Below are 27,819 nucleotides of genomic sequence, written 5' to 3'. Positions count from 1 at the left end.
GGAGATTGAGGCCATTCCTGGCTAACACGGTGAAACCTCGTCTCTACTAAAAACATAAAAAATTAGCCGGGCGTAGTGGCGAGCTCCTGTAGTCCCAGCTACTCGGAAGGTTGAGGCAGGAGAGTGGCGTGAACCTGGGAGGCAGAGCTTGCAGTGAGCTGAGATCACGCTACTGCACTCCAGCCTGGGCGACAGAGCAAGACTCCATCTCAAAAAATAAAAAAATAAAAAAATAAAAATAAAAACACTCAACGTTCATGTAAGGATTTGAGCCTCCAGACTCCTCCTGACTTTGCCTTCATGGTCTTGAAATCCCCTAGCTCCCTCCCATAATGCATTCTTTCTCTGAAGATCAGTCAGACAGAATCTGTTTGTCCTTCCAGAAGCTGTGCCATTTCCTGCTGGTTCACTAGTGAGGGTAGGAAACCAAAAGGGACACAAGCAAGTCTCATTATCATTATTTTTTTGAGATGGAGTCTCACTCTGTCACCAGGCTGGAGTGCAGTGGAGTGGATGAATGAATAAATGAATGAATACATGATGAATTGAGGAACTGACCACAGAGAGATGAAAGGCACACCCAGAGGGTCCCCCAGGGCTGAAATGTGGAAAGAAGAAGGTCCTCTTTGGAAGGAATGCAATGCAACCTCCATTTCCCGGGTTCAAGTGATTCTCTTGCCTCAGCCACCCAAGTAGCTGGGACTACAGATGCGGCCCACCATGCCCAGCTAACTTTTTGTATTTTTAGTAGAGACAGGGTTTCACCATGTTGGCCAGTATGGTCTCAATCTCTTGACCTCGTGATCCACCTTCTTCGGCCACCCCAAAGTACTGGGATTACAGGCATGAGCCACCATGCCCAGCTGCAAATCTCATTAATTTATCTCCTACCCAGACTGTTTCCTGCACGATTTATTTCTCTATTTCATTTTTCTCTTTCATTCATTCATCCATTCATTGATTTGGTAAGCACATCTATTGAGCACTTCCTTGCAAATTCAACATTCTCCAGGGATCAAGGGCACACGCATATACTGGGTGACTAGTGGAGATCATGGCAAACTAGAAAGTACGTGTCTGTCTGAAGGGGACAGCCACTACCCCACCCCAGCTGATTGTTGCTTTGGGGAAATGCAGGTCCAGTGTGCCATGTCTTCCAATTACTTAAAAAAAAAAAAACCAGACACCTAGATTTTCATATGAGACTCCCCCCAACCACCTTTTTTGAGATAGGATCTTGCCCAGGCTGGAATGCAGTGGTATAAACAGGGCTCACTGCAGCCTCAGCCTCCCGTTCAAGTGATCCTCCTGCCCTAGCCTCCCGTGTAGCTAGGACCACAGGTGCATGTCACCACACCTGGCTAACTTAAAAAATATATTTTTTTGTAGAAACAGAGTCTCACTTTGTTGCCCAGGCTGGTCTCGAACTCCTGGGCTCAAGCAGTCCTCCTGCCTCAACCACCCAAAGTGCTGGGATTACAGGTGTGAGCCACCATGCCCGACCAAAACTCCCAATTATCAGTATCAGCAACATATTCACATTTTTCTGTGACACAGTAGGGAGACAAAACATATTTGTAGCCCACCTGTTTTCGACCTCTAAGGCCAGGCAAAGGTTAAAACTCATCATTTCTCCCTTCTTAGGGCTAACCATGAGTGCAGAGGCAGACACCAAAATGCATGTTTTTAGAAAGGGGTAGGTATAAAACACCATGGGAGCATAGGAATCATGTCTCAATATGACTATAAAAGTCAAAGGAGGCTTCATGGAAGAGAAAGTATTTGAGCTGAGAATGGAAAGTCTAATAGGAGGAGTTTTGGAGGCAAGTCAGGAGAGTCATTTCAAGCAGAAAGAAATGGCACACGCAAAGGTGTGGAAGTGGGAGTGAGCATGATGCTCTGAGAACTGTAGCTGGAGTACCAGGAAGAAGACCACGAAGGATACCATGGTGACAGGGGACAACTGTTCTCAGTTGTCCTTTTTTTTTTTTTTTTTTTAATTTATTTATTATTATTATACTTTAAGTTGTAGGGTACATGTGCATAACGTGCAGGTTTGTTACATATGTATACTTGTGCCATGTTGCTGTGCTGCACCCATCAACTCGTCATTTACATCAGGTATAACTCCCAATGCAATCCCTCCCCCCTCCCCCCCCTCCCCATGATAGGCCCCGGTGTGTGATGTTCCCCTTCCTGAGTCCGAGTGATCTCATTGTTCAGTTCCCACCTATGAGTGAGAACATAGCATTTCTGTTACTGCATCAGCGAGCATGCTCTGCAAGTAGCAAATCATTCTGACAGCCAGGTAAAAGGACAACTGATACAGGAACTAGATGTATCAGTTGTCCTTTTACCTGGCTGTCAGAATGATTTGCTACTTGCAGAGCATGCTCGCTGATGCAGTAACAGAAATGCCCTCGAGGTGGCGCACAGAAGCAGCGAGCCCGGCCTCCGGATGCCTCTACTCAGACCTGTGGCAGGAGGGTTTTTTAAGGGCTAGTGCGGTGCAGGCACATCCAGGGAGCAGAAGGAAGCTGTTGATAGATCCAATCCCCAATCCCACCCCGGCCGGTGATGCCCTCTCTGCAGTTTGGCTCAGTTCCCAGGCGTGTGCACTGAAAGCAAAATGAGTGTGGCTGCCTGAAATGCTGCCCAGACACGAATTCCAGCCAGCCAGCCAGCTCCTAACTGGGGAGGCAGGACCAGGGCTGGGTGTGCCCTGCCAGGAAGGTGGGAAGAAATGCTCCAAACAGCCTAGTCTTGCTCATTTTAGAGACACAGTTGATGTGTTGAAAATAATTTGGAAGGGCGACAGACAGGTTCGTGGTCTGACTATACCCTTTGCTAGTTGGATGGGTAACTTGGGACAGTAACTTGGACAGATAATTCATTTCAGCTCTCTGAGCTTCAATCTATTGATCTGTAAAATGGAGACAATTATGAACCCCTCTCAAGGTCATTGTGAGGATTAAATAAGGTAATGAAATACCCAGCACTGTTCCCAAACCATGTAAGTGCTCAATGAACACATAATACTTTGTAATAATACTCACATGAAACCTGGTTATCTATGTAAACTGCGTAACACTTTGTCACTTAGTTGCTTTCATCTGCCCCTTAAGATGGGTACTGTTGTTTAACCTATTTTACGTGTGAAAAAAACTGAGGCACCTAGGGGTTAAGGAACCCAACCAAGGTCACATAGCTACAAAGTGTTGGTATCAGGCTGTGAACCTGGGAGTTAAACTCCAGAGCCTAGGTTCTTAATAAGTAAAGTAACTCAGTGCAGTCATTTCAAAAATGGCCACCATTATTACTGTCACTCGTTGGGCTCCCTCAAAGCAGCATGCTACAGGCTCCCCTGATGGTTTTCCTGTGGTGAGTCGTAGCTGTTGAGAGTGTGCAAGGGCGCGCACAGGTCGGCGAGGCACCATCCCAGCTGCAGGAGATGGCGTTACCTGGGTCCTGGGAGTTGACGGAGGCTGGCTCCGAGAGAGATCCCTCTCGTACTCCTGATCCCTCTCCTAGGCCCAGAGAGTGGAGCCACTGTCCTTCCAAAGAGGACCTTCTTCTTTCCACATTTCAGCCATGGGGGATCCTCTGGATGTGCCTTTCGTCTCTCTATGGTCAGTTCCTCAATTCGTCATATATTCATCCATTTATTCATTCATCCATCCGTTTAGCAACGATGTATCAAGTGTCCACCTAGGGCACTGTTACAGGAGCTGGAATGCAATAGTGAACCTGTGACGGGGTCCCAATACTCTGGAGCCTGTAATCTGGAGATGGAGGCAGACGATGTTTATAAACACATGAACAAGTTAATCATACACTTGGATAAGTGCTGTAAAAGATAGAAATCAGGTGATGTGTTAGGGAGTTACAGTGCGGGGACTATCAGCCTTGGCTGAGGTGGTGACAGAAGGTCTCCCTCATGCCAGCTGAGACCTGGAGGAGGAAGAACATTCCAGGAAGGAAGACCAGCCTGTGCAAAGGCCGGGCACTGGGAGGATGGGTATGTTTAAGGAACAGAAAGAAGCAGTGCTGTGGGGGCCTTCCATAAACCATGAGAAGAGCATGGCATGAGATCACATCAAAAAGCGGGTAGGGGCAGGAAGTGCAGTGGCTGGGAGGCTGTGGTGAGTTTTTTTTGTTTTCTTTTTGTTTGTTTTTTTGGAGACACAGTCTCGCTGTGTCGCTCAGACTGATGCGCAGTGGCGTGATCTCGGCTCACTACAGCCTCCGCCTCCCGGGTTCAAGCGATTCTTGTGCCTCAGCCTTTTGAGTAACTGGGATTACAGGCGTGCGCCACCGTGCCCAGCTAATTTTTATATGTTTAGTACAGACAGGGTTTGGCCATGTTGGCCAGGCTGGTCTCGAACTCCTGACCACAAGTGATTCTCCCACCTCGATGTCCCAAAGTGCTGGAACTTTAGGCATGAGCCACTGCACCTGGCCAGGAGTTTTACTTTATGCTAAAAATAATTGGAAGCTGTTACACCACCAATCCCCAACCTTTTTGGCACCAGGGACTGGTTTCATAGAAGACAGTTTTTCCACGGACCAGGGCTTGTGGGGGATGGTTTCAAGATGAAACTGTTCCACCTCTGATCATCAGGCATTAGATTCTTATAAGGAGCGTGTAACCTAGATCCCTCACGTGCACAGTTCACAATAGTCCCACTTCTTGCTGTGTGACCCGATTCCTAACAGGCCACAGACCCGTACTGGTCTGTGGCCCCAGGGGGTGAGAACCCTGTGTTGGAGGGTTACAAGCAGGGGAGTGACTTGATCAGTTGTGGATTTTTGAAAAGTCCCTCTGGCTGCCCTTTGGCAAATGGGTTGTAGTGGGGGAAGAGGACACAGGGAAACCAGTTTGGGGGCTGTTGTGACTGTTCAGGCGGGAACCCAGTGACCAGGACCAGGCTTGGGGGCAGGCACATCCATTTTGGGTTGCCGACAGCCCCACTAGTTCACACCCTGTCCAGCCTTTCCTCACCCAAACCTCCTGCTGCAGTCTGACTCCAGGAAAAATCTGCTTGGATCTCAGCTTCCCTGTCCCTCCACCATGCTGCCAGGCAACCCAGTTGTCAGGCAGGGTCGGGTAGAATCAAGGCTAGATTAATCTAGGACAGCAAGTTTCAAAACTGCATTAAAAATAAATAAATAAATAAAAGGTAGGAAATGAATCCCTTTGGACAAAATTTTTAGAAATTCAAAATGTAAACCTTATAAGAACAGAGCTTTGCATCCCCCGCCCACCTCACCGGTATGCACGGAGACACCTTTGAGGAACCTCAAGTCTCTAGAGAATGCAAAAATCCCAAAGGTCCAGGGGTCTGAAGTGAAAGAGGGGATCCAAGGTCAGGCCAAACAGCAAGAGGTGGGGGACAGGGAGGTCACCAGCAGAGTCCACACTGAGCTGTGCCCAGCTGGATGTTGGATGAGATTCTCTGGTAACTCCAGGTTGTTGATCCTGAGAAGTCTGGGCTACTCAGTCAGTCTCACTCTCAGACACAACTCCCTGGGCCTGAAAGACTTTGGCAGAAGTCCAGAATCCTCTTCTTCCTGAAAGGAAGTAGCATGTCTACAGCCTGAAAGTGAACATGAGAAGCAGCTGTGGATCCAGGTCCCAAGGCTGCCTGGTGCAGCTGCCCAGGCTGTGCACTGTACAATTACAGGAGGTATCAAGCTAATAATGTGAATGGTGCCTCCTGGAGTGAGGAAATGCAGCAGCTCTCTGGGCACTTCCACAAGGGCTCAGTTTGGTAAGACCCTCGAGTGGGTCTTAATTTCACTCCAGGAGGGGACCTTAATTTTTTCAACTCTGATGAATCCACTTTTTTCTGAGCAGAGATATAGGGGCTGGCTGGCAGATTCTGATGGGTTATTGAAAAAGGAGGTGAGAAGAGCAGAGGAATGAAGACAGAGACTTCCTAACTTCCTGGCTCCTACCCTAAGAATAGTGCAAAAACATCTCTGGAGGGAGGGAGTTGTGCAACTATCACAAAGTCATGCCAGGCACAGTGGCTCATGCCTGTAATCCCAGCACATTGGGAGGCCAAGGCGAGTGGATCATTTGAGGCCAGGAGTTTGAGTCCAGCCTGAGCAACATATTGAGAACCCCATTTCTACAGAAAAAAAAAAAAAAAAATGGCCTGATGTGGCAGCATCTGCCCGGAGTCAGTCCTAGTTACTTGGGAGGCTGAGGCGGGAGGATCATTTGAGCCCAGGAGTTCGAGATTGCAGTGAGCTATGATTGACACACTTCACTTCTTCAAGGCTCCGTTCCATCATCTGTAAAATGGGCCCAGTAATTTGTGACTTTTAGGGTTATCAAGAAGAATAAAGAGCAGACCTGCGGTAAATGGTGGCTTTTGTTTTACCATCCTTAACAAACCCCAGAGTCTGGTTAGATCTTTTCTCTCCAACTCCCTCTCCTTCTCGCAAGCTCCCTCGCCCTCACGCTCCAGCTACACTGAGCCCTTTGACATTGCCCATGCAAACCTTGGTCTTCCACACTTCCATGCATTTCTGGCACGAATGCATTTTTTGGCTGGGCACCATAGCTCATGCCTGTAATCCCAGCACTTTGGGAGGCCAAGGCGGGTAGATCACCTGAGGTCAGGGGTTCAAGACCAGCCTGGCCAACATGGCAAAACCCCATCTCTACTAAAAATACAAAAATTAGCTGGGCGTGGTGGCGCACACCTGTAATCCCAGCTACTAGGGAGGCTGAGGCAGGAGAATCGCTCGAATCCAGAAAGTGGAGGTCACAGTGAGCCAAGATTGTGTCACTGCACTCCAGCCTGGATGACAGAGCGAGACTCCCTCTCAAAAAAAAAAAAAAAAAAAAAAAAAAAAAGTGTTTCTCACATCACAAAAGTAGATATATTCTTTATAGAAGATTTAGCAAATAGGCATAAGCAAACAAAGAAAATCTATTTCTTTGTTCCACCTCAGAGAGATAATTGCTATTAACATGGTGTTACGGGCTGAATGTTTGTGACCCCCTAAAATTCATATGTTGAAATCCCAAACCCCATTGTGATTGTATTTGGGGATAGGGCCTTCGTTAAGGTTAAATCAGGTCATAAGGGTGGAGCCCTGATCCAATAGGATTACTGTCCCTATGAGAAGAGCCACCATGTAAACACAATGAGAAGACTGCCATTCGCAAGCAAAGAGAGAGCCCTCACCAGAAAGCAAATTGGCCAGCAACTTGATCTTGGGCTTCCCAGCCTCCAGAACCATGAGAAATAAATTCTGTTAGCGAAGCCACCCAGTCTGATATTTTGTTATGACAGCTTGAGCCACATAGTTAGCCTTCTAAATGTCTGTGCGTGTATGCATACACACACACACACACACACATATACACTTAAAACCAGTATGAGATAATTCTTGGATAGTACATCATAGATTATAGCATAGGTGTTGACTGGGTGTGGTGGCTCACACCTGTAATCCCAGCACTTTGGAAGGCCAAGGCAGGTGGATTGCTTGAGCCCAGGAGTTTTAGATCAGCCTGAGCAACATGGTGAGATCCCATCTCCACAAAAAAATGTAAAAATTAGCCAGGTATGATGGCATGCTTCTGTGATCCCAGCTCCTTGGAGGTTGAGGTGGGAGGATTGTCTGAGCCCAGGAGGTCAAGGTTATAGTGAGCCATGATTGCACCACTGCACTCCAGCCTGGGTGACAGAGAGAGATCCTATCTCAAAAAATAAATTAATAAAAAGAGCATAGGTGTTGGAATTAGACAGATGTAGGTTCAAATCGTGGTGGTGTATAGCCTTAGGCAAATCTCAGTGGTGTACCTCTCTGGGTTTATTTCCTCATCTTTAAATGGGGATGATGAGAGTATCTACCTCCTGGGACGGGTATGAAGATTAAATTGGAAAATACTTGTAAAGTGCCTGGCACAGTTCTGGCATCCAGTAAAGCCAGCCCTTTTAAATGGTGGTAGATAGTCGCTATTCACTAGACTGTAAGCCCCTTGAGGGAAGGAGCTTTGCTGACTTATCTGCATTATCCCTTGTTCTTGGCAAGTACCTGGAGAACAGGTGTCTAATAAATATTTAGTGAATGAGTGAATAAACAGTTCATACATTTAGGAGAGCATAGATAGCAGCTAGCACAGTGCATAATCAATTGCATATAATTATTGGTGGCGTTACACTGTTCTACAATGAGGAAAGCACAGTGGCTGGTTAAGAGCCAACTGCCTGGGTTTGAATTCTGTTTCTACTGGTTCGTCGAAGTGTGACCTGAGCCAAGTGCACCTTTAGATACATCTTTCTCTACCATGCACTTTAAAATGCGTCTCTCAAATGGGGATAAGAATAGTATCAACCTCATGGGGTTGTCATGAGGATTAAATGAGATGATCCATGTCAAATGCCTAAAATAGTACCTATCTCATCGGGTTGTGAGGATTATAGGAGATCATCCATCAAGACATCTAGAATGCTGCTCAATAAATGCTTTACTCTCTTAATGTCAAATGTCTGTTACTGATTGTCATCCTCAGATCAAACAGCAGCAAATCAAAAGCGGAGAGCCCCAGAACACCTAGCAGCCCCTTGACCCCCACGTTTGCCTCCTCCATCTGTCTCCTGGCCCCCTGCTATCTCACAGGGGACTCTGTCCGGGACAAGTGTGTGGAGATGCTGTCAGCAGCCCTGAAAGCGGACGGTGAGAGAGCCTGGGCTAGGGATGAGGGAGGGAAGGGGTTCCTTTTCCCAATCTCGCCAAGGGCAGATGAGATTCAGTCTTTCTCAGCACCCCTGGGGATGGTACAGGAACACTGTAGTTCCTGGCACAAGCAGGCTTCACTGCCTATGTTGTGTCTGGCTGATACCTGTATTTCTCGAATCTCTTTTAGATGATTACAAGGACTATGGAGTCAACTGTGACAAGATGGCATCAGAAATCGAAGATCATATCCTTGAATTGTGCCAGGGCTGTGGGTGTCTGGACCGTCTAGCAGCACCCCTCCAAGGTGCAAGCGAGCTGGGAGAGTGAGGAAGGAGAGGAAGGGCTCCAGGAACAGCCCCTGCTCTGCCCCTGAACCAGAGCTCTTAATTCTATCTAACATTAATTATTATTTTACACCTGCCAGCAAAACTTGAAAATGAGCAGTACCTCATTTAGTGTTGATAACAACCCCACAGGGTAGGTTCCCTGATTTATCCAGTTTCATGGGTGAAGTCACCGAGACTCAGAGAGGTCGAATCATTTCCCAAAGCCCATATAGCTAACAGTAGTAGCAGAGATGGGATCTGAACCCAGAAAGTATGACCCTGGAACCTGGAGGCTCAGCGGCTGTGCCAGCTAGGCTGTGTCATAGCGTGCCTCAGTTGGTCAAGTCGTTACCTCCAAGAACAGACTAGACTGAGAAGTCAGCATTTCTCATGCCCAGCCTTTTCCCTTCTCCCATGCTCTGATGTTAACAGCTCCCCCTTTTTGTTGTTGTTGAGACGGAGTTTCGCTCTTGTTGCCCAGGCTGGAGTGCAATGGCGCAATCTCGCCTCCCTGCAACCTACAACTTCTGGGTTCAAGCAATTCTCCTGCCTCAGCCTCTCAAGTAGCTGGAATTACAGGCATGCACCATCACACCTGACTAATTTTGTATTTTTAGTAGAGATGGGTTTCATGATGTTGGTCAGGCTGGTCTCGGACTCCTGACCTCAGGTGATGCACCCCTGCTTTGCCTCCCAAAGTGCTGGGATTACTGACGTGAGCCACCACGCCCAGCACCCCCTGCCCCATTTTTTTACTCCCAAATATATATCAAGCACTGCAATGGCCAATTGACAATTCCTACCTCTGTTAGCTCTCACAGCATTCTCTGTGAGGCAGGGATGGTTCCCATTTTATGGAAGAGGAGTCTGAGGCTCAGAACTGCTCGGTGTCAAAGCGGGACTGGAGACTTTGTCTTTGGATTCCACCTACTGAACCCTTTCGATGTGCCCCCTGCTCCCCAGCTTATCACCTGAAAGGGGCCTTGTGTAGACAGGAGAGGTGACCACCACTGGGATATATTAATAGATCTCTTGCACCAAAAGATGTTTGGCTTGGGAGAAAAAAATTCCCTCCTCACTTGGCCCCCATTGAATGAAAACATGGAGCTTCTTTTACTAGAGACAAAGGTTTGCATGGTGTTGGAGCGGGGAGGCAATCAGGGGACAGGAAGTCTAAGTGTCACACCAAGATGCAAGCTACCCTTTTGAGGGCTCCTGGGCTCTACCTGCGGAGTTCAGCAGGGTCTGTTGGGGAGGGTCAGGGGCCGATCTGCAGACGACAAATTTGCGTTTCCATCTCCTGCCTGTGGCCTACCCTAATTCCCTCCAACTCATTTTCTGGTGGTTTCTCTCTACTCTCATTTAATGATTAATCAGCAATACCTCAACAAGTCTGGAGCCATTCAGCACCTCAAAAAGTACATTTTCATCATTTCCCATTAATTCAGGAAGGCAGAACCCAAGGTATCAGAACTATCACAAGTTTCATCTTCATTTTGTCCTGAACAGTCATCCCTCCAAGCAGATCCTTTCCACCTTTAAGCCCAGTTTGAAACAACCGCAGATGGTCCAGTACAAAGTTCCACTCCCAGCCTTTCGTCCATCCACTTTTTTTTTTTTTTTTTTTTTTGAGACGGAGTCTCGCTCTGTTGCCCAGGCTGGAGTGCAGTGGCCGGATCTCAGCTCATTGCAAGCTCCGCCTCCCAGGTTCACGCCATTCTCCTGCCTCAGCCTCCCGAGTAGCTGGGACTACGGGCGCCCGCCACCTCGCCCAGCTAGTTTTTTTAAAAATATTTTTTAGGCCGGGCGCGGTGGCTCAAGCCTGTAATCCCAGCACTTTGGGAGGCCGAGACGGGCGGATCACGAGGTCAGGAGATCGAGACCATCCTGGCTAACACGGTGAAACCCCGTCTCTACTAAAAAATACAAAAAACTAGCCGGGTGAGTTGGCGGGCGCCTGTAGTCCCAGCTACTTGGGAGGCTGAGGCAGGAGAATGGCGTAAACCCGGGAGGCAGAGCTTGCAGTGAGCTGAGATCCGGCCACTGCACTCCAGCCTGGGCCACAGAGTGAGACTCCGTCTCAAAACAAAACCAAAAAAAAAAAAAAAATTTTTTAGTAGAGACGGAGTTTCACCGTGTTAGCCAGGATGGTCTCGATCTCCTGACCTCGTGATCCACCCGTCTCGGCCTCCCAAAGTGCTGGGATTACAGGCTTGAGCCACCGCGCCCGGCCTCCATCCACTTTTTTTTTTTTTTTTTTTTTTTGAGATGGAGTCTTGCTCTGTTGCCCAGGCTGGAGTGCAGTGGCATGATCTCTGCTCACTGCAACCTCTGCCTTCTGGGTTCAAGTGGTTCTCCTGCCTCAGCCTCCCAAGTAGCTGGGATTACAGGTGCCCACCACCACACCTGGCTAATTTTGTTGTATTTTTAGTAGAGATGGGGTTTCACCATGTTGCCCAGGCTGGTCTCGAACTCCTGACCTCAGGTGATCCGCCCTCCTCAGCCTCACAAAGTGCTGGGATTACAGGTGTGAGCCACCGCACCCGGCCTGAATGTCCCTGTTCTAAAGGAGAGGAAATCAAAGCTGCATCAAACCCTTTAGCTCTTTGTTCTTAGCTAGCTGGAGGTCAGGGGGAGGGTACATTTGGGGGCTTGACCGCTCTGTGTCCTAAAATAGATCTGTGCTCTTTGGAGTGGCCCTGTGCTAACAATGCAGCCAAAAGTTCCTCTGAGGGGCCAGTGCCCCCTGGTCTGCTCTCCACCTCGTCCCCTCCTGTGACCTTGGGGCATGGAGACGGAGTCAGAGACTGGTGAAATATCGCCAGCCCTGCTGGCTCCACATATCAGTACACCCGAGGAATCCCAAGTGGCACATTTTAAAACACATTTTTTGGCTTTCACATGCATTGTGGCATATTCTTTGCTTTTCACACTTTTATTGTACAGACAGCATTAAAACAATAACAGAATAAAGAAAGAATACCACCTCCCCTCCCACCACTTCTAGCAAGTCATCTGTTTTCATTTTTCCACATTCCCCGCAGTCGCTTTCTTGTATATGGTTATTCCCAGCAACAGCTTTGTCTTCCTGATCTTCCTTGGCTCAGGAGACCAAGAAAATGAGGCTGTGTTCCCTGAGCTCCTCCAGAGGGTGGAGGGAGTGGGAGGCTCGGAAGCCTGCCTAGGATGCAGTGTTTGGACAGAAACTCACTGTGGTTGGTGGCCAGGGGTGACTTCCTGCCGGGTGAGTGGAGAGAGTGTTACCGTCAGGAGGGGTCTGGCTTCCAGCCCTGTCTCTGCCGGGAATTTGCCCCATGGCCTTGAACAAGGGCCTGCACCCTTTCTAAGCCTCAGCTGCCTCATCTATTAATGGGAGAAGTAACTCTGACCAGCAATTCCCAGCGTGGGTTCCATGGGATGGTAACAGGTCTTGTAGCGGAAAGGAAGGAGGGGAAGGGGACTCTATAATCAAATGTATTGGGAACACCAGATTAAACAAAGCTCAGTGGTTTCTTTTTTGCAATAAGGCTTCTTAGAACCTTAAACATGTGGCTCTTAATCTTTTCCACTGACAGCAGGACTCACAACCTCCAGGGGCCCTTCCCAACTAGAAGTTCTCTGCATCCTTGTCATCATCTTAGCAGCCCATGTATGTTCAGCATTTGATATATCCCAGACACCACACTACTGCATCGTGTGGCTTAGTTCACAGAATCCTTGTATTTTATAAATAAGGAAACTCAGGCGTATAGAGGTTGTGTGACTCACCTGAGGTCACACAAGAGGCTCAGACAAACCCAGGGTCCTGGTGTCCCTGACACTATAGTGCTTGCTATGATCTGATCTTACCCCAGAGACTGTTTTCTGTCTCTGATATTTGGCTGACCACAAATGCCCAAGAGAGATTCCCACTTGGGGAGTCAGAGGTCACAAAAGAGGGGCCCAACCCCTGTAGAAATCCAGGGATAGGAAGAGAGGGTCCTGGAGCTCCTCAGGCATCAGGGCCAGGCCTGCACCCTTCCGTGCCCCTCCACGAGTGGCTGGCCCGCCCTTGACTGTGTCACATATCTACCAAGAGCTCAAGAGCACAGACATGAAGTACCGGAACCGCGTGCGCAGCCGCATTAGCAACCTCAAGGACCCCAGGAACCCCGGCCTGCGGCGGAATGTGCTCAGTGGGGCCATCTCTGCAGGGCTCATAGCCAAGATGACAGCAGAGGTGAGAGCAGGGCGTCTGCATGGTGGGGCAGGAAGCCAGGTCCCCCCAGCCCTGCCTAGTGCAGAGGGTCAGTGGCTCATGACTCAGCAGCGATGAGCCAGGGAGCTTTTCCAACCAGCCTCATCTCAGCCTCCCCACCGGGCTCTGGACTAGCAGAATCCTGAACACAGCTAATAGGTTCTAAGTGCTGTGCTAAGCATGTTCAGCGAATTGGCCAAGTTGTTCACACCAACTGAGATAGAAAGGTGTATTATCCCCATTCTACAGATGAGGATCCTGAGGCTCAGAGGAGTAAATGGATTTGCCCATGCACACAGCTAGAAACAGCTGAGGCCAGGAGGCAAGCTGTCTGGCCCCAGAGCTAGATTGTGCAGAGTGCGTGGGGGCTGTACGTGTGGAGTGCGTGTCCGTGTGGTACATATGATGTGTGAGGTGTGTAGGGGTATATGTGGGGTGCGTGTGTGGTGTGTATGTGTGGGGTACGTGTGTTGTGTGTATATGTGGAGTGTGTGTGGTATGTATGTGTATGTATGTATGGAGCATGTGCGTATGGTATATATTAGAGATCCCCAACCCCCGGGCCACCGGCTGGTACCTGTTGGGAACCAGGCCACACAACAGGAGGTAAGCAGTGGGCAAGCTAGCGAAGCTTCATCTGTGTTTACAGCCTCTCCCCATCACTTGCATTTCTGCCTGAGCTCCGCCTCCTGTCAGATCAGTGGCGGCATTAGATTCTCATAGGAGCACGAACCCTATTGTGAACTGTGCATACGAGGGATCTATGTTGCACGCTCCTCATGAGAATCTAATGCCTGATGATCTGTCACTGTCTCCCAGCACCCCAAGTGGGGACCATCTAGTTGCAGGAAAACAAGGGATCTCAGGGCTCCCACTGATTCTACATTATGGTGAGTTGGATAGTTATTTCATTATCTATATCACAATGTAATAATAATAGAAATAAAGTGCACAATAAATGTAATGTACTTGAATCATCCTGAAACCATCCCCCACCCCGTCTATGGAAAAACTGTCTTCCAGGAAACCAGTCCCTGGTGCCAAAAAGGTTGGGGACCACTGGTGTGTATGATGTGTGGAGTGTGGGGGCTGTGTATGTGTGGAGTGTGTGTGTGTGTGGTGTGTATGATGTGTGAGGTGTGTTTGGTGTTTAGTATGTGTGTGGTATGTATGATGTATGGAGTGTGTGTGGTGTGTATGATGTGTGAGTGTATTGTGTATGATGTGTGGAGTGTGTGTGGTGTGTATGATGTGTGAGTGTATTGTGTATGATGTGTGAAGTGTGTGTGTATGATGTGTGGAGTGTGTGTATGATGTGTGGAGTGTGTGCATTGTGCATGATGTGTGAAGTGTGTGTGTATGTGTGTGGAGTGTGTGTATGATGTGTGGAGTGTGTGCATTGTGCATGATGTGTGGAGTATGTATGTATTGTGTATGATGTGTGGAGTGTGTGTGGTGTGTATGATGTGTGAAGTGTGTGTATGATGTGTGAAGTGTGTGTATGATGTGTGGAGTGTGTGTATGATATGTGGAGTGTGTGTATGATATGTGGAGTGTGTGTGTATGATGTGTGGTGTGTGTGTGTATGATGTGTGGAGTGTGTGTATGATGTGTGGAGTGTGTGTATGATGTGTGGAGTGTGTGTATGATGTGTGGAGTGTGTGTATGATATGTGGAGTGTGTGTATGATATGTGGAGTGTGTGTGTATGATGTGTGGAGTGTGTGTATGATGTGTGGAGTGTGTGTATGATGTGTGGAGTGTGTGTATGATATGTGGAGTGTGTGTGTATGATGTGTGGAGTGTGTGTATATGTGGAGTGTGTGTGTATGATGTGTGGAGTGTGTGTATGATATGTGGAGTGTGTGTATGATATGTGGAGTGTGTGTATGATGTGTGGAGTGTGTGTATGATGTGTGGAGTGTGTGTGGTGTGTATGATGTGTGAAGTGTGTGTATGATGTGTGGAGTGTGTGTATGATATGTGGAGTGTGTATATGATATGTGGAGTGTGTGTATGATATGTGGAGTGTGTGTATGATGTGTGGAGTGTGTGTGGTGTGTATGATGTGTGAAGTGTGTGTATGATGTGTGGAGTGTGTGTGTATGATGTGTGGAGTGTGTGTATGATGTGTGGAGTGTGTGTATGAGATGTGGAGTGTGTGTGTATGATGTGTGAAGTGTGTGTATGATGTGTGGAGTGTGTGTATGAGATGTGGAGTGTGTGTGTATGATGTGTGAAGTGTGTGTGGTGTGTATGATGTGTAAAGTGTGTGTATGATGTGTGGAGTGTGTGTGTATGATGTGTGAAGTGTGTGTGTATGATATGTGAAGTGTGTGTGTATGATGTGTGAAGTGTGTGTATGATGTGTGGAGTGTGTGTGTTTTGTGTATGATGTGTGGAGTGTGTGTGTATGATGTGTGGAGTGTGTGTGGTGGGTATGATGTGTGGAGTATGCATGTATTGTGTATGATGTGTGGAGTGTGTATGTATGATGTATGTGTGTGAAGTGTGTGTGTATGTGTGTGAAGTGTGTGTGTATGATGTGTGGAGTGTGTGTGTGTGTATGATGTGTGGAGTGTGTGTGGTGTGTATGATGTGTGGAATGTGTGTGTATGATGTGTGGAGTGTGTGTGTTTTGTGTATGATGTGTGGAGTGTGTGTGCATGATGTGTGGCGCATTGTGTATGATGTGTGGAGTGTGTATGTATGATGTGTGAAGTGTGTGTGTATGATGTGTGGAGTGTGTGTGCATGATGTGTGGCGCATTGTGTATGATGTGTGTGAAGTGTGTGTGTATGATATGTGAAGTGTGTGTGTATGATGTGTGAAGTGTGTGTGTGATGATGTGTGGAGTGTGTGTGCATGATGTGTGGCGCATTGTGTATGATGTGTGGAGTGTGTATGTATGATGTGTGAAGTGTGTGTGTATGATGTGTGAAGTGTGTGTATGATGTGTGGAGTGTGTGTGTTTTGTGTATGATGTGTGGAGTGTGTGTGTATGATGTGTCATGTGAAGTATGTGTGTGGTGTGTGATTAGCATATGTGTGGCATGTGTGGTGTGTGTATGTGTGGCATGTGGAAGTGTGTGTCTGTGTTATGTAGTGTGTGTACGTACATTCTTCTGAGGAGAGGGTTCACTGTTTTCCTCAAATACCCAAAACAAACAGCGAAGAGCCTTGGCGTTAGGATAAGATGGGGAACTTGGCACAGGTAGACCAGGGTTATCTTTCTGCCTGATTTAAAGATCTGATCTTTTTGGGTAGATAGCAGCATATGCCTGGAGTTATAAATTGCAACTTGGCTTTACAGTGTGTCTTTCGTCAGTTCAGACTGCTATAACGAAATACCATCGCCTGGGTGGTTTATAAACAACAGGCATTTATTCCTCACATTTCTGTTGTTTGTTTGTTTGCTTGTTTTTTTGTGTGTTTTTTTTTTTGAGATGGAGTCTCACTCTTTTGCCCAGGTTGGAGTGTAGTGGCACAATCTGGGCTCACTGCAGCCTCCGCCTCCCAGGTTCAAGCGATTCTCCTGCCTCAACCTCCCTGATAGCTGGGATTACAGGTGCGTGCCACCACGGCCGGCTAATTTTTGTATTCTTAGTAGAGACGGGGTTTCACCATGTTGGCCAGGCTGGTCTTGAACTCCTGACCTCAGGTGATCCACCCGCCTCAGCCTCCCAAAGTGCTGAGATTATAGGTGTGAGCCATCGTGCCTGGCCTAGTTCTCACATCTCTAGAGATTGGACAGTGCAAGATCAGGGCACCAGCAGACTCAGTGTCTAGTGAGGGCCTGCTTCCTCATAGACAGCCATCTTCTCACTGTAACCTCACATGGTGGAGGGGTCTTTCTCAGGCTCCTATTAGAGGGGCACTAATCCCCTGCACCAGGGCTCTGCCCTTGAGAGCTAATCACCTCCCAAAGACCCCCTAATAACCCTTACCTTGGGGTTAGGATTTCAACAGGCCGGGTGAGGTGGCTCATGCTTGTAATCCCAGCACTTTGGGAGGCCGAGTTGGGCAGAACTCCTGAGTTCAGGAGATCAAGATGGCAAAACCCTGTCTCTACTAAAAATACAAAAATTAACCGGGTGTGGTGGCACACACCTGTAGTCTCAGCTACTCGGGAGGCTGAGGCAGGAGAATCGTTTGAACCCAGGAGGCAGAGGTTGCAGTAAGCTGAGATCCTGCCACTGCACTCCCAGCCTGGGCGACAGAGTGAGACTCCGTCTCAAAAAAAAAGAAAAGAAAAGAAAAAAAAAGAAAAATCTTAGCTTGGGCTTGGGCTGCCTGCTGTGCTGGGAAGCTCCCATCAGGACCCATGCGGACGGTGTCTCTCTCAGCATTCCCTTCCCCGACTCCCTTTTTATGCCTCTTTCCTTGTTCATCTGACTCCCTCATTCTTCCTTCTTCTCTTTTCTTCCCTACCCAGACATAGCAAAGAATGGAGTAGGTTCCGAGACACCCATGAGCACTGCTGAGTGGACATACCATCCTGTCAGTGCCCCGAGAACCAACATTCACAGTCCACCCAGCACTGACAACAGTGTCTGGTACATCACAGGGCTCAACAAATAGGGATCGAATTGTGGTCTCTGACTCTCATTGCCCTCATTTTCTACCTTATTTTCTACAGTATTGTACCTATTCTCCGTGTCTCTGATGCTGCCTCATTCTAATGAGGCAGGGCAGAGAAGTAAATGGATTGGCGTGTGGCTGGATAGATTTTTCTGTTCTCTATTTCTCAGCTGGCACACAAGACCTTCCTTTCACAATCTGACCTCCAGCCACATCTCCCGCACTCGACTTGAACCTACCCCAAATACTTTTACCCAAACGTGCTATTCTTGTCCTCTGATCTTTTGTGTCTGCTGTTTTTTTGGGTTTTGTTGTTTGTTTGTTTGTTTGTTTTGTTTTGTTTTGTTTTTCTTTTGAGATGGAGTCTGGCTGTCACCCAGGTTGGAGTGCAATGGCATGATCTCAGCTCACTGCAACCTCCACCTCCCAGGTTCAAGAGATTCTCCTGCCTCAGCCTCCCAAGTAGTTGGGACTACAGGCATGCACCTGTAACCATGTAACCATGTAATCATGCCTGGCTAATTTTTCTATTTTTACTAGAGACGAAGTTTCGCCATGTTGGTCAGGTTGGTCTCAAACTCCTGACCTCAGGTGATCTGCCCGCCTCGGCTTCCCAGAGTGCTGGGATTACATGTGTGAGCCACTGTGCCTGGCCCTGCTGTTTTATTTGTCTGGAATGTGCCACCACCCACCCCGGGAACTCCTATCTTTCAAGACTGGTTAAAGTACTAGCTTCTTCATGACCCACCAGACCCCAAACAGTTAACCACCATACCCTGCTGCTTTCCCCTGCACTTTATATACCTTGGCTTTAGTACTTCCTTCCCTCTCTTGCAATCCTATGTAAATGCTTAGCTACCCTACCAGATTAGCACTACTTGGGAGGAGGAACCAGATCTTCCTTTTTGAATCTGTTGGACTCAGAGGCAGTAGCATGCTTGAGCTAGCTCCTACCAGCTCAAGGGAGCTGGTGATGTGTAGCTCTTCCCAACTCTGCGTTCAGTTATATCACATTAGCAGCTTGAAATTGGCCAGGAATTTTGTCCCATTGACCATAGCATTTTGTCCCCTGGAAGCTGACAAACGCTACAAATCGAGGCATCCCCACAACCAAAGCTGATTTACTGATTTAACTGATATAGTTAAAGGCATTCAATAAATTGGCATCCAGTAGATTTTGGTTTTGTTTTTTGAGATGGAGTCTTTCTCTGTCGCCCAGGCTGGAGTGCAGTGACGCAATCTCGGCTCACTGCACTCTCCACCTCCCAGGTTCAAGCAGTTCTCCTGCCTCAGCCTCCTGAATAGCTGAGATTACAGGCATGCACCACCACGCCTGGCTTTTTTTTTTTTTTTTTTTTTTTAAGATGGACTCTTGCTCTTGTTGCCCAGGCTGGAGTGCAATGGTGCAGTCTCAGCTCACTGCAACCTACACTTCCCAGGTTCAAGCAATTGTCCTGTCTCAGCCTCCGGAGTAGCTGGGATTACAGGTGCCCGCCACCACGCCCAGCTAATTTTTTTGTATTTTTAGTACAGATGGGGTTTCACCATGTTGGCCTGGCTGGTCCTGAACTCCTGACCTCAGGTGATCCACCCGTCTCGGCCTCCCAAAGTGCTGGGATTACAGGCGTAAGCCACTGCACCCGGCCACATCCAGTAAATTTTGAATGGGCAAATGCTTTGTGCTCTGGAAAATCCCCCCAAATTAAAGTCAGCTACTTTTTACTCATATGGGTAAATGACTTTCATTGACTTGTTTTTCTATATTTTCCTGCCATTGGTTAGGGCCTAGCCTTTGAATTTAACACACTAGGAATTTAAAAATTAATATGTACCAGAATAACTTGAGGACACTAGTGAAAATGCATATTCTGGCCAGCCACAATGGCTCACGCCTGTAATCCCAGCACTTCGGGAGTACAGAGTAGGCAGATAGCTTGAGCTCAGGAGACCAGCCTGGGCAATGTGGTAAAACCCCATCTCTACCAAAAAATAAACCAGGTTTGGTGGTGCATGCCTATAGTCCCAGCTACTTGGGAGACTGAGGTGGGAGAATCACTTGAGCCTGGGGAGGTTGAGGCTGCTGTGAGTCATCGCACCACTGCACTCCAGCCTAGGTGACAGCAAGACCCTGTCCCAAAAATAAATAAATAAATAAATAAATAAATAAATAACTTTTAAAAATGCATATTCCTGGGCCTGCCCTTAGCAATTCAGATTCATAGGAATCTGCATTTTATCAAGAAGCCTAAGTGGTTATCATGAAAGGTGAGCACACTAAAATGCTTTGACCTTTATGCCAGCTTTCGTCTCCATGGTTTAAGGAGTCCTGACAGATAGCAACAATGAAAATGTTTAGGACAGGGGTGGTGGTTCACACCTGTAATCCCAGCACTTTGGGAGGCCGAAGCGGGTGGATCACGAGGTCAGGAGATCGAGACCATCCTGACCAACATGATGAAACTCCATCTCTACAAAAAATATAAAAATTAGCTGGGCATGGTGGCAGGCGCCTGTAGTCCCAGCTACTCAGGAGGCTGAGGCAGAATCGCTTGAACCCGGGAGGTGGAGGTTGCGGTGAGCTGAGATAGCACCACTGCACTCCAGCCTGGTGACAGAGCGAGACTCCATCTCAAAAAAAAATGTTTAAAATCCTCATTTGACATTCGCGTCAGCCACCCTCCTTCCCCTTCCACCAACCCTTAACTAGAGCTCTCTGCAGTTTGACTGTCACCCTCTCTGCTCTCATCTGGCAGAGGCTTAAGGGGAGACAAGTGGCCAGGGAGATGGACAGAGAAGGCAAAGGCGTGGGTGATGCATGCTCACAGATGAGCAGTTAGTTGTGTGAGCCCAGGAGCTTCAGGGCGGGGGTAGCAGCAGCAAGTCATGGGTAGTTGTGCCAGGGTTCCCATGAAGCAGAACAGCAGGGCAGTGATCACAGCGTAAAAGAGCACTGGGTCAAGTCCAGAGAGGAAGGCTAAGGGGAACATCATAGACCAGGTGGCAGTGATCAAGCAGCTCAAGCAGGAGGCTTCAGGCCAAGGCCAAGGTCCTGGCAGGCAGGATGAGCCCCAGATCTGAAGAAATGTACACAAGAGTGCTCGTCCTCGGGCAGAGGCTGTTTGCCTGCTGCTCTCCTAAATGTGCTTTATGACCTTCCAGTCATGGGTGGCAGGGGACTCTGCGGGGACAGCTTTCTCCCAGCTGGGGCAGGACCTGGAATCCAGGCCTCCCTCCAGCTCCTTGCAGTCAGTAAAGCATGTTAGCTCCTCTTCTGTTCAGGCTCTCTAGAAACTGGGTGTGGGGCAGGGCCCCTGTGACCCCTCAGCCCTGAAGGGCAAGCTCTTTTTTTCTCCAGGAAATGGCCAGTGATGAACTGAGGGAGTTGAGGAATGCCATGACTCAGGAGGCCATCCGTGAGCACCAGATGGCCAAGACCGGCGGCACCACCACTGACCTCTTCCAGTGCAGCAAATGCAAGAAGAAGAACTGCACCTATAACCAGGTATGGACAGTGAGGGGATGGGCTGGAGGTGCAGGAGGCCGCAGGGGCAGACAGATGGAAAATCAGAGAGAAGCTTAGGGAAGAGCCAGAGGGGAGAAAGGGTTAAAACTCTCTAAGCTTGGCCGGGTGCAGTGGCTTACGTCTGTAATCCCAGCACTTTGGGAGGCCAAGGTGAGTGGATCACCTGAGGTCAGGAGTTCGAGACCAGCCTGGCCAACATGGTGAAATCCCATCTCTACTAAAAATACAAAAATTAGCCAGGCATAGTGGCACATGCCTGTAATCCCAGCTACCCTGGAGGCTGAGGCAGGAGAATCACTGGAACCTGGGAGGCGGAGCCTACAGTGAGCCAAGATTGCACTACTGTACTCCAGCCTGGGCGACAGAGTGAGACTCTGTCTCAAAACAAACAAACAACAACAAAAAAACCTCTCTAGGCTGGGCCAGCTCAGTGGCTTACACCTGTAATCTCAGCACTTTTGAGAGGCCGAGGCAGGCAGATAGCTTGAACCTGGGAGTTTGAGTGCAGCCTGGGCAACGTGGTGAAACGTCATCTTTACTAAAAATACAAAAATTAGCCAGGCTTGGTGGTGCATGCCTGTAGTCCCAGCTACTGGATGCGAGGGGGAATGGGTGGTGATGAGGCATGAGAATCACTGGAGCCCAGGAGGTTGAGGCTCCAGTGAACTGAGGCTGCAGTGAGCCGTGATTGCACCACTGCACTCCTGCCTGGGTGACAGAACGAGACCCTGTCTCAACAAAACAAAGAAAACCTTAAAAAATCTTCAGGCTGCAGAGAGAAGGGCGAGCCTTGGTACACTAACGTGATGCATCTGTGGCTTCTGGACAATGTTCTGAGTTTAGAATCATCCCACTATGTGTCTATGAGGCGTGGTCAGTGTGTTGTCATCTGCCCTGAAGTGACAAGAAGAAGAATCAGACTCATGGCGGCTGAAGAGTCCCAGACAGTTGAAAGGGAACTTGGCAATGTGAAACCCAGCTCCCTCATTACACTCCCAGGGAAACTGAGGCCCACACAAGCCACAGATGGGCTTTTTAGCCTTGCCCAAGGTGGCAGAGCAGGCTAGTGTCAGAGATAGTAATAAACCAGATCCAGACCTTTCTGCCTGCAATCCAGCTAACTTGGTCAATAAAGCCTAAGGGCTTTAGCTCTGATTCCTACAGTTGAAGACAATTGTCTTGGCATGGGGAACTTGGGAAGGCTGTGGAGGCCCCTTCTTTTTTTTTTTTTTTTTTTTTTTTTTTTGAGACGGAGTCTCGCTCTGTCACCCAGGCTGGAGTGCAGTGGCCGGATCTCAGCTCACTGCAAGCTCCGCCTCCCGGGTTTACGCCATTCTCCTGCCTCAGCCTCCCGAGTAGCTGGGACTACAGGCGCCCGCCACCTCGCCCGGCTAGTTTTTTGTATTTTTTTAGTAGAGACGGGGTTTCACCGGGTTAGCCAGGATGGTCTCGATCTCCTGACCTCGTGATCCACCCGTCTCGGCCTCCCAAAGTGCTGGGATTACAGGCTTGAGCCACCGCGCCCAGCCGAGGCCCCTTCTCTTAAAACCAGAGAATGGCCTCCTCTTTCTGGGTTGCACATGGTACGCCCTTACAGCACAAATATCCTTGGATTCTCACTGGCGTCTAGTTATTCTAGAACTCTATTCAGAGTTCTCCGTCTGTTCGGCACACACCATTTATCAAGGGCACCTTGCCTGCGGCATTCTGTGGCCAGGGCAGAAATGCAGTCAGCCTTGTCATTCTGGAGGAGTCCCTTGGAGAATTCCAGGTCTGGAATTCGGAGATGTTTGTGCAAGCTTCTGCTCTCTCCCAAGCACCTTTCCATGTGGAGTGATGCACTTCCTGTGCCTCACTTCTTTCTAGAAGTAAACTGCCCACTAGCAAAGTTTTCTTTCTGCTTGTCACTGCTATCCCGTGACCAGGCTGCGCTAAGCTGTGTATGCCTGGCAGACTGCTGGGCTGCTGGGGCTCACTCAAGGAGGGTGGCGGGCATAACTCGTCCCACACCACAGATTCCCAGCTGACATCATTCATATCTGATTGTCAGCAAAGTAATGACTTGCTACATGTCATGGCCAGCCAAGGTTGGCCTTAGGAAACCAGAACAGGAGCTGTTAAATCTGGAAATGCCAGGGCTTTACTGTGGGATACCCAGTTCCTGCACCTGAATGATGAGGCTAAGAGGATGAGAAAACATAATATTAAATAGTCCCAAAGATATTTAGGTCCCTTTTCCTCTCTGGGCCTCAGGTCTTCCACCAGTAAAATAAGGAAGATGAACTAGACCACTAAGCCTGCTTGCAGCTCACTCCAGTGAGTGTGTCCAGTAGGGTGTGTTCAGGGGTGAGTCAGGGAATACTTCCTGTAGGAGATAAGTCTTGAGGCAAGAGAAGAGAGATCTGTTATGAAAGATCAACAAGAGTGATCAACAAGAGTGAAAGTCCAAATTAGCTGGGCATGGTGGTGGGCGCCTGTAATCCCAGCTATTCAGGAGGCTGAGGCAGGAGAATCACTTGAACCCAGGAGGCAAAGGTTGCAGTGAGCCGAGATGGCACCACGGCACTCCAGCCTGGGCAACAGAGCGAGACTGCAGTGTCAAAAACAAAACAAAACAAAAAACAAACAAACAACGACAACAACAAAAACAAAGAGTGAAAGTACAAAAGGCCAGGTTAAGCCAGTAAGATACTGGGAGTGAGCTGATGGACTGCCAGAGGAGAGGAAAGCATGATACTAATATTATGGAGCTGTCAGTGATAAGGAAATTGCCAACATGGGGTGGGAATATCAGTGCCAACCTCTGGGATTTGGACCTACTCCCAAAGACAGTGGGAGCCATGGCAGGTCCTAGAACAGCGAAGTGACTTCATGAGTGGTTCTTCTCTCTCTCAGGTGCAGACACGCAGTGCTGATGAGCCCATGACTACCTTTGTCTTATGCAATGAATGTGGCAATCGCTGGAAGGTCTGTTTGTTTATATATTTCCCCCTTCCCTGTCATCCCCATACCTTGCCCGCATAAGGCATAGCATACCCACATCCCAGAAGGGGCCTTGTGCATGGCAGCGCTTGCCAGCCTGCACAGAGTAGGCCTGCAGAGCCAGAGATAGTGGCGGATTGCTGTTGGGGAGGTGGGAAGAGAACACACAGGCATGTTTTCATTTTAGAAGGGCACCAAGCTGGGGTGGGGGCAGCAGCCCACATTTTATCACAGGATGAGCAAGTCTGTCATTCGAGCACAGATGGAATTGGCTTCCTGAGATCCACAGAGGAGAGGAAAAACATTCTGCACTTGGACCATGCCTCTTTGGAAAGTGCTTCCACAGATGGTATTTCCTTTGAACCTGGCCACAGCCGGGGATGGGAAACAGGAAGGCTGAGCCCTGTCAGAAAGGAGTTGACCCTAAATGCCACCAGGTCATCCTTCCCTCCTAAGGAAGCTCTGGAAGTCTTACATTACCCAAGTCTGTAACTCAGACCGCCCCAGCTCCTGCAAAGGCAGAAGTGTTGTTTTCAGGCATGGGAGCCAAGCAAAGACTCCTCCCAGAGTGCTCCTTCCTGCCAAGTCTCCTGAAGGAACAGAGTGTGGTCACGTGACTAATGTCAGTTTCCAACTGCTATCCGACGTGTATGTGCACCATGTGATGTCTGGGCCACCAGGCAGGCTACAGGTGCTCCAGAAGTTCTAAGGTACTTAGCAAGGAGTACAAGACAAGTCAGGATCCCTGGCTTCAGGTGCCATTCTGCGCTTCTCACCCTGAGCGTGTTACTCACCTCCTTGAGCGAAAGAGGAATAATAATGCCTTTCTCCCAGGGTTGATGATGTGAGGATCATTTTGACATGAGGATTATTACGTATGCATAAACACTTTGCAAACAACTACAAGAATGGTTCCTTTATAATGTTATTCTTACTTTCAGACAGGGAAATTGAAATACAGAAATAGTTAATAAGCATAAAGCCACAGTTTGGAGCACTGAAAGCTGATGCTCCGACTTCCTGATCAATTCTTTTTCTTACTAAGGACCTCAGTAGTCCTTACTGGGGCCTCATTAGAACTGCCATATTTTTAAAGGTAAAAACCAGATGATTATGTATTTTTTCTTTTTTCACTTATTGAGCACTTAGGGATGGGGTCAGTATAGTGGCCTACTGGTTTAGAGCATGGGATTTGGCATCAGGCTCGAATCCTAGCTTTACCCCTTACAAAGTGACTTAGCTCAGTGACTTGAGCTCACTAAGCCTGGATTTCCTCATCTATAAAATGAGGGTATTCATATCTAGCCCACAGAGCTGTTCTGAGGATTAGAGAAGGTAACACATGTAAAGCATTAACAGGCCCTTGAGAGCTCATATGGCATCTTTGTCAAATTAGGAAAAGGTGTCCCTTCCTCCAGGTGACACAGCCTCATGCCAGGGTACAGAGCAAATAGAGCACGGGCTAAGTTTCAGCCTCAGCTTGCCCCTTTGGCCAGGCTCTTTTGTGCAGTCAACAAATTATACAACCATACAAAAAAAAAAAAAAAAAAAAAAAAAAAGGCCCTGAGCACAGACATACCTGGTACATAAAACCACTATTCTTACTGTTTTGGGTATGCCATCTATTAGTATTATGGGAGTTTGAGCAACTCGCTTAACCTCTCTGATCTGCTTCCTTACCTGTAAAATGGGAGTGATAGGCCGGGCATAGTGGCTCATACCTGTAATCCCAGCACTTTGGGAGGCCAGTGGATCACCTGAGGTCAGGAGTTTGAGACAGCCCAACCAACATGGAGAAACTCTGTCTCTACTAAAAATACAAAATTAGCCAAGTGTGGTGACACATGCCTGTAATCCCAGCTACTCAGGAGAGTGAGGCAGGAGAATCGCTTGAACTCGGGAGGCAGAGGTTATGGTGAGCCAAGATCTTGCCATTGCACTCCAACCTGGGTGACAAGTGAAACTCCGTCTCAGAAAAAAAAAAAATTGGGAGTGATATTAGTGCCTACCTCACAGAGTGATTGTAAGGGGGAAATGAGTTAATACATGTTAATACTGCCTAGCACAGAGTAAATGCTCAATAAATGTAGCTCTTGTGATTTTGTTACTGTTAGAGAAAGGACATTCTGAATGCTCTAAATCCAGCTCCTCCTCCTTGATTCCTCCTAGTTGGAGGGACAGGATCCACTAGAGGTTACAACTACAGGCTTCTGAACACACTTCCAGATGGTCTCTGTTACCACGTGGGAGACTGAAAGTCTAACCAAGTTAGTAGTAGACTGTTAGGCTACTAACAGTCTAACCTGTTAGTAGTCATCCCAGTGATGTTCTTGATCATAAATTGAGAGCTCAGCACATTCCTGGCACCGAATCGCCATTCATTTATTACCTGATATCATTCTCACATTCACCAGCATTATCAGCTCATTTTACAGGTGAGTGATATGTTCAAGATCACACAGCTAATAATGGCAGAGCTGGGCTTTGGACTCTGGTCTGTGTGGCTCCAGACACCACCTTCTTTTTCATATTCCCCCACAGCCTCCTTGGAGGATACTGAGAAACCTTTCAAATTTTGTTGCCTTTCTGGTTTTGTAGTTCTGCTGATGGAACAGCCAGGACCGCCATGAACAAGGTGAGGAAGAACAAAGAGGAAGCGCTGAACTGTCTAAACTGGAGAAGCAATAAAAATTAAAGTGAAGGAAGATACTGAACTCTGAGTGGGGTGGTATGAGTTGGAGGAAGAATTCTCTTGCAAATTAATAATTGGTCATTAGAAACAATTGGTTAAGTGGGGAGCCTAATTGGAGTATGATGCTGAGAATCTTATTGATGAACCTCTTGTAGAAACTGCAGAGGACCAGGCACAGTGGCTCATGGCTGTAATATGCAAACTCCTGGAGACTGAGGTGGGAGAATCACTTGACCCCAGAAGTTTGAGTCCAGCCCGGGCAACATAGCAAGACCCCATCTCTACAAAAATAAAAGAAAAAGAAAAAATAAAACTGCAGCGCGTTAGACCTGAGGTGTCGTATCTTTGACGGTAGGCTGGCAGACCTTTGCTTTGAGTTCCTTCTCTCCCATTGGGATCTCCCAGCCTTTTTCTGAATTGAAAAATGCCAGATCAACACAAAGCTCACCCGCCCCCCGACTTCAGAGTCACACGTGCAGAACAGCTGATACACCGTTTGGCTTCAGCAGATATTACTTCCATACTATGTACTAGGTTGCAGCAAAAGTAATTGCGGTTTTTGCAATTACTTTTGCAGTAGCCTAATAGAAATATTTCTTCCCTACTCTTTCCTCATCTCTTCCCAAACTCTTTGCTATTCCCTGTTCACAGCTGGCTGTGGGGGCTTTTGAGGACTCCAGATCATATCCCTCTAGGCAGGGAACAAATCCTCTTGAGCTGGGCTTTCTGAGTGAAGATTACAGCAGCACTCTGACTTCCATGGCCCCTTGAAAGTC

The 27,819-nt window shown here is 48.1% G+C and overlaps 1 protein-coding gene across 5 annotated transcripts in view; it reads left to right on the top strand.

The window, feature by feature from the left end:
* The window catches only part of TCEA3 (transcription elongation factor A3), a 46,288-nt gene extending 18,917 nt beyond the window's left edge, over positions 1-27,371 (top strand). For 4 of the 5 annotated variants that reach the window (XM_050792114.1, XM_050792095.1, XM_050792130.1 and 1 more), the window contains 6 exons: positions 8,537-8,700; positions 8,891-8,952; positions 13,099-13,248; positions 21,202-21,348; positions 24,265-24,336; positions 26,950-27,371. In XM_050792114.1, the coding sequence (XP_050648071.1) occupies positions 8,537-8,700; positions 8,891-8,952; positions 13,099-13,248; positions 21,202-21,348; positions 24,265-24,336; positions 26,950-26,958 (604 nt within the window). In that variant the 3' untranslated portion in view covers positions 26,959-27,371. The remainder of the gene's footprint in view (positions 1-8,536; positions 8,701-8,890; positions 8,953-13,098; positions 13,249-21,201; positions 21,349-24,264; positions 24,337-26,949) is intronic. The other variant, XM_050792104.1, reaches the window with a different exon arrangement.
* The last annotated feature ends 448 nt before the right edge of the window (positions 27,372-27,819 follow it).

Source organism: Macaca thibetana, chromosome 1, assembly GCF_024542745.1.
Source record: "Macaca thibetana thibetana isolate TM-01 chromosome 1, ASM2454274v1, whole genome shotgun sequence".
NCBI classification, from domain to species: domain Eukaryota; kingdom Metazoa; phylum Chordata; class Mammalia; order Primates; family Cercopithecidae; genus Macaca; species Macaca thibetana.
This window is presented reverse-complemented; position numbering and strand designations above follow the sequence as displayed.